This window comes from Mesoplodon densirostris, chromosome 20 (assembly GCF_025265405.1).
Source record: "Mesoplodon densirostris isolate mMesDen1 chromosome 20, mMesDen1 primary haplotype, whole genome shotgun sequence".
Lineage (NCBI taxonomy): Eukaryota > Metazoa > Chordata > Mammalia > Artiodactyla > Ziphiidae > Mesoplodon > Mesoplodon densirostris.
The window spans coordinates 10,393,117-10,405,875 of NC_082680.1; the positions used below are offsets into that span (position 1 = coordinate 10,393,117).

General features: G+C 52.7%; 1 protein-coding gene across 3 annotated transcripts in view; it reads right to left on the reverse strand.

The window, feature by feature from the left end:
- Nucleotides 1-392: 392 nt before the first annotated feature.
- Nucleotides 393-12,759, reverse strand: part of ARHGEF10 (Rho guanine nucleotide exchange factor 10) — an 88,599-nt gene continuing 76,232 nt past the window's right edge. For all 3 annotated transcript variants that reach the window (XM_060085739.1, XM_060085740.1, XM_060085738.1), the window contains 3 exons: nt 11,657-11,831; nt 4,753-4,875; nt 393-2,101 (listed from right to left, as the gene is read on the reverse strand). In XM_060085739.1, the coding sequence (XP_059941722.1) occupies nt 1,590-2,101; nt 4,753-4,875; nt 11,657-11,831 (810 nt within the window). In that variant the 3' untranslated portion in view covers nt 393-1,589. The remainder of the gene's footprint in view (nt 2,102-4,752; nt 4,876-11,656; nt 11,832-12,759) is intronic.

Genomic DNA, 12,759 nt, shown 5'->3' on the forward strand with positions numbered 1-12,759 from the left:
TAGACACTTCTCTTTATATTTTATATATTTTAATATATAATATATATATTTATAATATAAATATAAAAAATATAAAAATATATAAAATATATATTTATATATTTTATATATTTTAAACTAATTCAACTCATGATGTCACTCAAAATAAAAACAGGCAAGTACACGCGCCTCTAGAGAGTTTCTCAGCACCGACTTGGAATTCAAAGCACTCTTTCACACGTACATTGTACCCGTCTCTGGAATCCACACGTAAACTCCCAAACCAGCACGTGGGGATGCCACATTGGAAAGGACCACCTGACCGTCCCTCGAACCTAACTGCCCATTTGCGTTTCACAGGAAAAAAGGCAACTCACAATATTGTATTTTTAAATAAAAAGACTTTATTCATGAAGTAAGATAGCAGCTAATAGTTTAAGGAAGGCTGGGGGAGATATTTCTTTCACATGGGGGCACACATGCACCTTGGAAAATATTTGGCAAAGTCATAAAATTAGCATTTTTAGTCACCTGTAAAGTGCTGAGACGTTCATCTCGGGTGGACCTGCATTGTTTATTTAAACATCCCGTAAGTAGAACATTGATAGATAACTACACGTGGAGCATAGCGAACTCACGGATCACTTGTGCACGACGCCCACAGACGGGGCCCTAAGTGCCCGTCTACCGACCAAGGGCCACCTTTCCTGTGTCCTGTGTCCGCCGCCAGCACCGGCGCCCACCCTGACCGGCACCGTGCGTCCTTTAGGACATGCATTCAAAGCTAGAAGCGTCCCCGGTCGACAGATGCAAACACAGCAGGAAAGGATGGACCAAGACACCTTCTACATCTCCTGAGACACTAAAACACACACGTCTCCAACGTGGATATTTTGGCATTGACGCTTGAGTCTAAATGTTGATAGGCACAGAGGAGTTTGGCTCAAAGCAAACATTATTTGTGAAATGTTACAGATAACATAGTGGCTAAAACTTCGTTAATTTTTTTAATAGAAAAATGCGATATAAAAATACTACTTTGTTAAAAATATACAGTACACGCATTATACCACTTTGGAAAACTCAGTTCAACTCAGAAAACATATAACACCACCTGGCCTGGTATGTGTTACCTGGCTTTCTTCATTGTTACAAATTCTATTCTGGAGTTAAAAGATATACAATATAAATAAAAGTAGTGAATCTGAATCAAGTACAATTACTTTAAGAATTGTTAATAAACCCCTCCACCAGTGAATATGCTGTATTTCCCCATGAGCTCTGAGTCTGAAAGCTCTCTAGGCGACAGGCTACGAGAACAGGTCTGCAGCGTCCCGTGTTTATTAAGGACCATGGGGGTCAGAGGTGCAGCATCCTCCCGGGACCCCCACCCACTCAAACACGGCGTCCACCCCCCTTCCTCGTGCGCGTTCACACGGGGCTCCCCTGCGTGGGGTGGAGGGAGGCGCTGCCGGAGAAGCCTCCTTGACGATATTGCACTTTTCGGCCCCGAGACGGCTGGCGATTCATGCCCAGGCAGCGCAGATGCGGCAGGACCGCTCCGGGTGTGTGACTTGGCTGAAAGGCCACCCCCGGATCTTGACCCTGGCTCACACGTTCAGCAGGGGAATCTGCCAGACCATGACGGACGAGGCCAGCTCCTCCGGCCGCTGTTGCCTGGCCTTCCTGCTCACCCGCCGGTGGCCCTGTCCCCCGCAGGCCACCAGCACAGAGCTGGCCTTGGCCTTCCTGGCCCGCCGCCCTCGGCCCGGGGAGCTGCAGGGGAGCCGCAGGGGGTCCTGGACCAAGCTCTCCTCTGAGCGGGGCCCCAGGGAGCCTGAGCCCTGGGAAGGCGTCGGGGACCCAGACGTGGAGGAGACGTCGCTGGCCTGGGCGAGGGAGCCGAGCGAAGACCCCAGCCAGATGGCGTCGGGGCCGCTGCGGCTCGGGCAGGGCCCGGGCCCCTCACTGGGGAGCGCGTCCCTCTGGTCTTCATCCTGGGGGTCGGCACCGGGGGGCGGGCTGTCCCTGGGTTTGTCTCTGTCCGCTTTGGGGGCGGCTGTGGCCACGACCAGGAACTTGACGGGCCCGTTGTGAGCATGGTAGGAGACCAGGCCTCGTCCTGAAAGGGCACAGTGCTCAGCAGGGCCCCGCATGCCAGGCAGGGCCCCGGGCACCCCCCATCCACACGGTAAAACCCAGCACTCGACAGCTCAGAGTGAAAACAGCTTCCAGACCACGTTCTCGTGGATTTCTAGTGAAGTCCAAGAATGCCCTCAAAACCATGGTCTAAAATACAACTGTGGTTTTCGTCAGCGGTATCTCAGCTCTGGTACTTGCATTGTACTTTGAAAGTGATAAAGTAGCTATTTTCCTGTTCTCTGTATAAATGCCTTCTCGTCTGCTCTAAGATAATATATTTAGGAAAAATTTTCCTAAATCTTGGTTTTAAAAACTTAAATGCCTGAAACATGTCAATGTTAGGAATAAGATGCCTAAACTAGCTTCCTGCCATTTTTCATTTCAAAAAGATTCTGTGGTTTAGAATAAGTTAGTCCTATGGTATTGATTAAAATGGGGGCTCTTGGGCTTCCCTGGTGGTGCAGTGGTTGAGAGTCCGCCTGCCGATGCAGGGGACACGGGTTCGTGCCCCAGTCTGGGAAGATCCCACATGCCGCGGAGCGGCTGGGCCCATGAGCCATGGCTGCTGAGCCTGCGCGTCCGGAGCCTGTGCTTCGCAACGGGAGAGGCCACAACAATGAGAGGCCCACATACCGCAAAAAAAAAAAAAAAAAAAACATAAAATGGGGGCTCTTCAGTTCAAGGGTGATGTGAATTGAATTTTAAAAGGAGCACCAGAAACTCCCTGTAGGTCTTTTTTATGAAATGCAGACTCCCCCATAACACCGAGACTCCAAGGGCCAGGCGGGAACGGGATGTCCATTTTTAAGCGCCTCGTAGGTGAGGTGACAGAAATGGGGGGTAGATGCCCTTTTCACCAAATGCTTTGAGGCTGAAACAGGGCCCTGGCACCTCCCTCCCACTCTGGCCGAAGCAGAGGACATTACAGGATTCCTCAGCTGGGCGAGGTGACTTCCTCAATGAGCTGAAGGACAAGTCAAGAACTCCACCAACAGCAGGTACTGGGGGAGGGTGAAGGGATGGGGACGCCCAGACACCAGGCATGGAGGTGTGATCTGACGCGACAGCCCAGGGGAACATCCCAGCATCACCTGGTGAACCTGAATGTGAGTGTTTCCTACACACCTGTGGTCCCCTCCCGGACACACAGCCAGAGGAACCCAAGTCCCTAAAAGAAGGGGTGGCCAGAGGAACCCCCACAGAGGCATAGCACGTAACACACAGAACAGGAAACAACTAAATACCCACTGTACGTCACATGGGGAACAAAGCCACGCTACAGAGCAGTGACACGCATGAGCTACAGTCACGTGACCAACAAGGACGCACCTCAGAAATAATGTGGAAAGAAAGCAGTTGGAGAGGAATACATACACTATGAGACAATTATAGAAAATGCGAAAACGGCACAATTAAAGACTTCTTTTTTTAAAAAGGTACAAGTTAGCAAAACTATGGAGAAAAACCAATGGAACGGTGACGTGAGACCCAGCAGGAGATCAGCTGTTTGGTTGTCGGGGAGGAACGTCCCCCCAGCTGTGACATGAAGGGCTTCTGACTCCTGAGCCTTTACCACTCAAACTGCCCATAGTCACCATGTACAGCTTCTGCGTGTATCACAGGCAGGTCATAACGGAGAGAGCAGTTAAGAAATGAATACACCAAGTTGGAATTCCATGATCCTAACAGGTGGATCATGACAATAGGAATTTATCTAAAGCACAGACCTATTTGCAGTAGACCCGTGAGAGCTTGTTGAGGGAAGGAAAGGCTGCCTGCAGTCAGAGTGAAATACTCCAGTGTTGACAGCAGGAAGAAACTATAGATGGAGATCTTTATTAACGTTTCAATGAGTTTCCTACAAATCTTTTTCTCTGAGAGTTATTACATAATCGACATAAAATTTTAAGATCTTGGTTTTACTTAACTTACGGAATTAACATTTCTCTGTATCATGCCAAGCTCTCTGCAAACATCATTTTCACTGGCTGTGTTACGTTCTAAAATGGCAACGTGACCACTGTCTTAAGCGTCTCCCTACTCCTAATTTTGGATGTTTAGGCTGTTTCTTGTTCTTTCTGCATCATGGTTTATTCCTAGATTTGGCTGCTTCACGAGACAGACTCCTGAATCGGAAACCCTGACTCCTGACGCAAAAGCATCTTCAAGTCCTAAACACCAATGTGCTTTCCAAAAAGGCTGTGCCCGTTTGAACTCCCCACAACACTGCAAAACAGCACAACTGAGCTTTCTCAGATGCTGGGCCTCCTCCTTTGCAAAACATAAAAAGCATCCATTTTCACTGAGCAAAACTGTATAGAATGATCAAAACCAACAGCTGGCAAAAAAGGTAACGTGCAAACACGTCTTGGGGATAAGGGTCTCCCTGGACCACTGACGTCAGAAACGGGAAGACAAAAGTATGACCTGATGATTCAAATTAATAGACATAGTCTTTATAGTAGGAAAGAAAGGAAGGAAGAAAGGAAGGGACGAAGGGAGAGAGAAAACCACCTACGTAATTTACACTGTTTAAGCAAAGACACAGCTGACCACAGACCCAGGGGCTTGACGAGAGTACAGTACAGGACGGAGGCCTGGGAGATGCAGGCGCTCGGGGGGTGTACTCACCAGTCACCTTAGGGATCCCCTGCAGACGAGGGACGGGCAGGGCCACCACGACGCCCAGGCTGGTGCCGACCATCAGCAGGCCGTGGCAGACGAGCAGGCTGGTCACAGACAGCCGCTGGTGTCCTGGGGGACAGGAGAGGCTTGTGCCCCACAGTCTGGCCTCTGCAGCCCACACGCTGGGGCAGGGGCCCTGGGAAGTGCCCGGAAGCCCTACAGACCCGCCAGAATGCTCCCCGGGCAGCCCCGAGCCCTCCCGGCCAGCGGGTGTCACCGGAGCTCTAGCCACACACTGCGACTCCTTCAGCCGGACGAGCAAGAGAGAGATCTGGGGGGCGTCCTGGCTGCACCCCGGCACAGCACGGCCACGGCCTCAGGACACGTGCACGGTGCTCTCAGCACCGCTGGGGTGGCCCTTCCAGAGCCGATCTCACACACCCCTGGCCCGAACCCTCCATGTAAATCATCCACTTCCAAGCAGAGCTGCACACACACACGTATACACATGCGCACACACGCACATGTCAGACGGCAGCCCTGTGTGAGCAAGAGCCCCCCTAGGCAGGTAAGAGGAGACCTCACAGGTAGGACGGGCTCCCAGCGCAGCCCGTGCTCAGCATCACAGGGGAGAGACGCAAGCGACCACCCAAAGGTTCCGTCGGACGGAGACCACTCACGGCCTCGGTGGGGAAGTCCAGGAAACGCGGATACCAAACACTGGAGTCCAAGGGCTTTGGAGCTTCTGGCTGTTTGCTCTGCTTTGTTTTGTTTTGCAGTCGAGGCTCTGAGGCCCAGAGAGGTGGGTCAGCCTGACAACGTTAGGAAGTGGAGTGAAAGGTGCGTGTCTCCCCGTGACTCTCGTCTCAGGGACTGAGTCTGGGCCCCGAGCATCCCACCCCTGCCCTGACCCTGCCCACAGCACCACCACCTTCGACAGGGGCTTTAAGCCCCTCCTGGCATCTCTGCTCAGCACTGAAGCTGGAGAGCAGAGAAGGGTCGTGCGGGCTGCTCCCAGGAGGGACTGGAGGGCACTTCAGAACAGCTGGATCCTTCTGCTCTCCAGAAATGAGTCATTTTCAGTATCTCTGCGTTTGATCTAAGTTCATCTCAGATAAAAAGCATGAAAACAAATGGTCTAAACACCAAAGCCAAAGGCAGGTCACCATGTCCACTGAAGTTATTTTATGGTTATTTAGGCAACGGAACACTGAAACCAAAGGAACACTGAAACCAAATCGAGACAATGGCTACAAAAACTAAAGATCTGGTTTTACCTCTAAATACAGGCATATTTTTTGAAGAAAAGCTAATGTAGTAAGTTCCCAGGAACCCAAATGCGTGCCCATGGGAGCAGCTGGGGCTTTAGAGATGCCTGGGACCTGCGTGTCTGTCTACACCTGGGCCGGGAGCTGTCATTTCCAAACGCCAGGGAGAACTGCAGAAGCCATTTAGAAACACGGCTTTGGGCACAGCTCACAACGATTGCTATCCAGGAGCAGGTGGTCCCATCGTGGGGCAGCCCTTTGGAGAGGAGCTCCATGGACCAGGGAACGTCCCAGGACACACGGGTGTGCCTTCCAGAGCAGAAGCCTCACCTGATGCCACGTGACCTAAAGATTCCCCACAGCTACGCTCGAGACAGAAAGCAAACCCGCAAAGCTGAGACCCTCCTCTCCAACCCTCCTGGAACCTTTGGTGGAAGCAGCTGGTGGAGGCGACTTTGGGAACTGGCTCACTGCTCTGTGTTTTGTTTTGTTCCAGGGAAGTACGGCCTCCGCCACTGCCCTGGTGCACGGGGGCAGCAGGTTACTTTCCATCTGGATATCTTACTTTTCAACACCAACGTGGAGAATGTCATGACAACAGGATGGACAGGGGACAGAGCTATTATTTCCCTTTTGCAGCCACTTTCTGAAGCCACCCTCCTGGAAGGAATATAGAAACTGGGGCAGTAGTATAGCCCTGTGGTCCTAGATGTGAATAAATTTCCTTTTTAACACACGAAAGTATTGGGAACAATAAAAACAAGCAGACTCTCATGACGTGGTCTCAGGGCTCGGTTCAGAGGTTGGCTGTGGGTTTTTATATCATTTAAGTCCACCCACACCCTCATTTTGGCAGCCAAGTCCTGCATATAAGCGAAAACTGTTTGTATGAATAAACTGTTTTGTGATTTATTTGATCGTCCTGAAATATTTTGGTCTGGGAAACTGAGTTTCCTTTAATTCTTCTCCAAAAAAGGAATTTGTGAGTTAAATTTTCTTTCACAGAGAATATATCATTTTTAAAATATTGGCCTAGGACTACTAAAGAAGCAAATGAAATACTTTTAATCTACCACTTGTCTTTAAAGAAAACTAGTGAGGAAAAGGGAATTTCAAACAGCCCACCTCCACAGTGAGGGTTAACAGATCCTCATAAAATATGATGTGAAATATTTCCAACCACTAATAAAAACATTAAGAAGATCTTACTTTCAAATTACAAAGGATAAAAGTTTACTACTGGGCCTCCCTGGTGGCGCAAGTGGTTGAGAGTCCGCCTGCCGATGCAGGGGATACGGGTTCGTGCCCCGGTCTGGGAGGATCCCATATGCCGCGGAGCGGCTGGGCCCGTGAGCCATGGCCGCTGAGCCTGCGCGTCCGGAGCCTGCGCGTCCGGAGCCTGTGCTCCGCAACGGGGGAGGCCACAACAGTGAGAGGCCCGCATACCGCAAAAAAAAAAAAAAAAAAGTTTACTACTTATTTTCATTCATAAATGCATTCTGAAAGTGACCTTTTATCCCCCTTAGGAATCTTCCCGCCTCTTTGCCTGTAAATAGCATATTAGGAACATCTGACTTTTCGTCCTGTCTCCAGCTTTTACATCTGTGTTACGTTATAGGCAGTGAAAATCTGGGAAACTCTTTAGTCTTTGTAAAGAAACTCCTCTCTCCAGAAGTGGATCTTTCTAAAGAGAAAGGACAAAACAATTCAAAGGCACAGAAGGTGCCCTGTGTGGCGTCGGGATGGGGAAAAGTCAGCGTGTGGGGAAAGGTTACGAAACATGACGAGAAGGGGAAAAACTACATGGTCGGTGGGAAAGACCAACGGAAACAACCCCGGGGCTTCTGGGAGGTGCTCCTGGGAGGACACCCCCAAACCTTCACTTCATCATAACAAACACGAAAGCAGGGAAAACCGGGATGTTTTTCTTTCTAACTAGTTTGAAAGCCTTCAGTTCCAGCGAATGATGGTTTGTTCCATTTTCAAAGTGGTCTAGGATTCATCTTTAATTTCACATATGAAAGTTTAACTGAATGGTAACTAGGGAACGTGGACATTTTCCCATTCCGGAGGGTCTGCAGACAGAGCTGCTGAGAGGTGTCCAGGCTACTCCTTGTGGAAGCGCCAGCTGGGGCCTTCTGAGCTGGCCAAGCTGCGGGCAGAGGGGCCACCCACTGAGCATCAAAGGGGGAGGTGGGGCGGGAGGGGTGGGGCAGAGACGCCTACAAAGGCTGCAGTTGGCGTGGGGCGGCAGTGAGTTAGCGACAGGAAGGGGCAGGGGGAGCTGGCGGCTGTGTGATGCGCGCTCTCCGGGGACCCCACTGTCCTCTCACACGGGGACACAGGAGCACGGGGAGGCCGGCCAGGTTTATTCAAATGCTCGCAAGAAACACACAAACAGGGGAGAGAGTAGGAGAAGCAGCCAGTCTTCCAAGTGTGCTTGGAAAGGCTATGACTGGAACCCACTCCTGGCTCCCAACCGGGACAGAGACCAGGGAGGCGGGCAGCTTAGCGCCAGATCAACTGCTGGTTAAGGAAGCTGCCGGTTAGCTCAGGATCATCTGCTGGTGAAGGGGCTGCTGGTTAGCGCAGGATCAACTGCTAGTGAAGGGGCTGCTGGTCAGCTCAGGATCATCTGCTGGTTAAGGAGCTGCTGGTTAGCTCAGGATCAACTGCTGGTGAAGGGGCTGCTGGTTAGCATGGGATCAACGACTGGTGAAGGGGCTGCTGGTTAGCACGGGATCAACTGCTGGTGAAGGAAGCTGCTTGTTAGTGCAGGATCAACTGCTGGTTAAGGGGCTGCTGGTTAGTGCGGGATCGACTGCTGGTTAAGGGGCTGCTGGTTAGTGCGGGATCAACTGCTGGTTAAAGAAGCTGCTAGTTAGCTCGGGATCATCTGCTGGTACAGGAGCTGCTGGTTAGCAAAGGATGGCACCAGAGCCCAGGGGACACGAAACCCACTCCTCGGTCTGTTCCCTAACTCATAATTAACCTTGAGTTTAGTTTAAGTTGCTGAATTCCCTTATGATGTGGTTGATGGTTCTTAGAAGTTACACTGACTTTTGTATTAGACAGAAAACTGTGCCACTTCATTTGGTTACGTCACCCCTGGAAAGCAATGTGCTCACTCAGTGGGGACCAGGTAAGGCTACTCTGACGGGGGGTGGGGGTCTCAGCACTTTTTCATCCAAATACCCTCCCCTGACTGTTCTGGACGAAGAGGAAACAGCTGCATCCTGACGTGACTCATGCAGCCTCATGACCCGGAGGAGATGCCGCCCTCTGAACCATGGGCTGTAACCACCTCGGGGGCCGGGAAGGTTGACCAACGGCCCCTCGAAACGTGTGTGCTGACCCCAGGCATCGTCATCCACTGTGTCTGCCAAGTATGATGTGGTTTATGGCAAAGCGCTCGAGCTAATGGTGCTCAGAACAGAGCTCCACACCGGACAGAAAGATGCAGCTCATCACACGAGTCACAGTCCACAGGGGAAAGCACACTGAGACCTCTAGGGAACTAAACAGGGTTCTCAATTCTGCTACAAAAAAGGCATGAGTTATAGTATAGTATAGTAAATTTCTTTTTCAAATTGTGTTCTTTCTGGCCTGGGAAGTCTTCATCTCTAGAACCTACTGGAATTTTATATTCCAGTGAGAGCACGAAAGGACAGTTTACACGTTATTGCCGTATATACGTAAAAAACCCATTTGGGCAACGTCACGAACACAACTCTAGAATGAGGTTTACATACGTGTGTCCAGGATGATGGTGGTCCAAGGACCTGCAATTCCACAGGCTCACACAGGGTGCAAACACGCACTGACACAAGTATCTAAGTGTCAGAGAGGACACAATGAAACACTTCTCACCGTGAAACACTGGCCCAAGGGTAAGACGATTCAAAGAAGGACAGACAAGACATGGGTGTCTGGCCTCCCTGTTATCAAAAATGTAAGAAAATCAGACCAACGTCAGACGCCTTTCTGAGGACCACATTCAAGAGCCACTGCCCGGGCGCAGCAAGAGGACTCTCATTCTAAGTGTCCCTGATTTCTGCTCTAACTGTCCACCTTCCTCACAGTCCACCAGGTCCAGCAGCTACAAACCTGGGAGTAAAATATGAGATGCAGACAAAGCACAAAATCCCCGGATATTGGTGAACTTGGAGGTATTTCGCACACAGCAGGCAGATGTGGGAGAGCACGCCACCCAAAGGCTCCTTCTGCATGGGACGCGGGCTCGGGTGAAAGAGCCCTAAGTCCTGACACAGGGGTAGGAGGCCCAGGGTGGCGGGGGCCCCGAGGAGGGAGGCAGGGACTGTGTGCAGTGATGGTGACAGCAGGCGGGGGCACACCTGCCAAGGGGCCCGGGGACATGGGGCCACCAGGTGTCCCCACCTGACCACACGGTCTCCTGGCTCCACAGGAACCCAGGAGGATCCTGACCTGAACAGTGAAAGCCACGCGGGTGGATGAGAAACAAGGGAGTCGTTAACTGGGGGGTGGAAAGAAGGAAAGAAAACAAGGTGAAGCCGGTGGCCCAGGTGCAAACAGGTTATGTGGTCACGGGTACGTGACCGCTGGGCTTTGCTCCAACGGGGACTGGGGACTCGAGCGCCCTGGGAGGGCTTCCTGCACAGGTCTGTTCACGTGGTGTGGGTGGGAGCCCACGCGCTGCACACCAGATCTTTCTCTTCTCCAGCTGGGAGCCGGGAGATGCAGCCAACGTGGGAAAGGAGGGGAATGCCGTGCGGCGTGAGCCTGGTCCTTAAAAGGCCTGTGCAGATGTGGGCCAGTACACACCAGGCACACACACCTGTACACAGCAAGCAACGCATACACATACGAGTTACATACATACACACATTTGCAACATGCTTATATACACTAGCCACACGCCCGTACATAACAAGCCCACACGTGTACATACTAGCCACACACCCGTACATAACAAGCCCACACATGTACATACTAGCCACACACACATACATAACAAGCCCACACATAAAAAGCCCACACGTGTACATACTAGCCACACACCCGTACCTAACAAGCTCACGTGTGTACATACTAGCCACACACCCATACATAACAAGCCCACGTGTACATACTAGCCACGTGCCCGTACATAACAAGCCCACACGTGTACATACTAGCCACACGCCCATACATAACAAGCCCAGGTGTACATACCAGCCACACGCCCGTACAAAACAAGCCCACATGAACATACTAGCCACACGCCCGTACATAACAAGCCCACATGTGTACGTACTAGCCACACGCCCGTCCGTACCTAACAAGCTCACGCGTGTACATACTAGCCACACACCAGCCACATGCAGCTCCCACACCCCGCTCCCGCACCTTGGCTGGTTTGACACCCGCTGCCAGGAACACCCTTCCTGCGTGGGGCTGGCGGAGCCCCGTGGAGCCCCCCAACCAGAGAGTCTCCTTTTCTCTGACCTTCAACCTCAGATCCTTGCCCCTGCCCCCTGCCCCAGTGCTTTATTAACAGCACTAAACCGTCTGCGATGGGTGGCTCTGACCTCTAAGAAGGGCGCTTTAGTTCGGGTCACGCGACAGCCCCGAGCCCCGGCCCCGGGGGATGTGGCACCGCCCACCAGCGCCCCAGGGCTCACCTGGCAGCATGTGGTGGACCGGGGTGGCGACGTTGACGTCCTGGAGATGTTTGAGCGTCTCTGTGTGGAAGAGGCGGAGCGTGGACCCTGAGGTGAAGGCGATCCAGATGCCCACGCCGGCAATGGCCATGTGTGAGACCACCATGCCCTCCTCCTGGTGGGCCTCCAGCTGGCTCTGCGGAGACCAAGGAGAAGGCGATGGCGGGTCGTCGGGGGTACAGCACGGAGCTGCATCCCATGTCGCCGTCACGGACCCGCCCTTTGGGCTGTGCATGAAGCCTCGGGTGGCGCTGTCGTCCCCCCCATGCCAGGGTGTCCAGCTGGCGCCACGGATCTCACCTGCCCTCAACCACCTACAGCAAGGGCACCGTCACCCCAGATCCGCAGGTGCTGAGCAGTGCCCCTGGACACCTGTGGACCATCAGCACCCCCAAACCTGAGCAGGAATGAGGGCCACGTCTGCCTGCGAGGAGGCCTGTACAGGCAGCTAAGCCCCGGCCGAGCTCTCAGGGTTCCCTCGGTGTCCAGCCCCGTCCGGTCCCCGGGTGGCCACCTGCAGCCTCTCTGTTTGACCAGGTCCTTCCCGAGCCTCCGGGCTGTGCTCTGCCCCAGGTCTCCATCCTGACAACCCTGCTCCACGGGGCCCTCGAGAGAGAACTTCTGGAACTTGTCCCCATGGTGGACGGGCCGGTGCTGGGCAGCTGTGGTGCCTGCCTACCAGGGATGGGGGGGCAGGTGGGGTGAAGCTTGGAGACACAGTGAGAAGAAACACTAGCCTCAAAGAAGTCCTCTTAGCCCACAGCAGGTCACAATCCTGCACAGCTCTCTAGCCTGAAAAGAGGTAACTTAAAACCCCCTAGGAAAACAGGCTTACACCTCTGTCCCCTTCCTCAAGGACTGAGAACAGTGCGGGAGGCTCTTTACGACCCACTACGTGGCCAAGGGGGCCGAAGGCGCTGTCCCTGCACGCCTACCCGCGTGGAAAGGGCTCGCCGGTTAGCCCCTCACGCTGCACCCACGCCGTGCGGCACTCCCGAGCTGGACCGAGGCGGACACGTGAGTCTCTGATTTTATCGGAAGGGAGGCTGCCCGTCCAAGGGCAC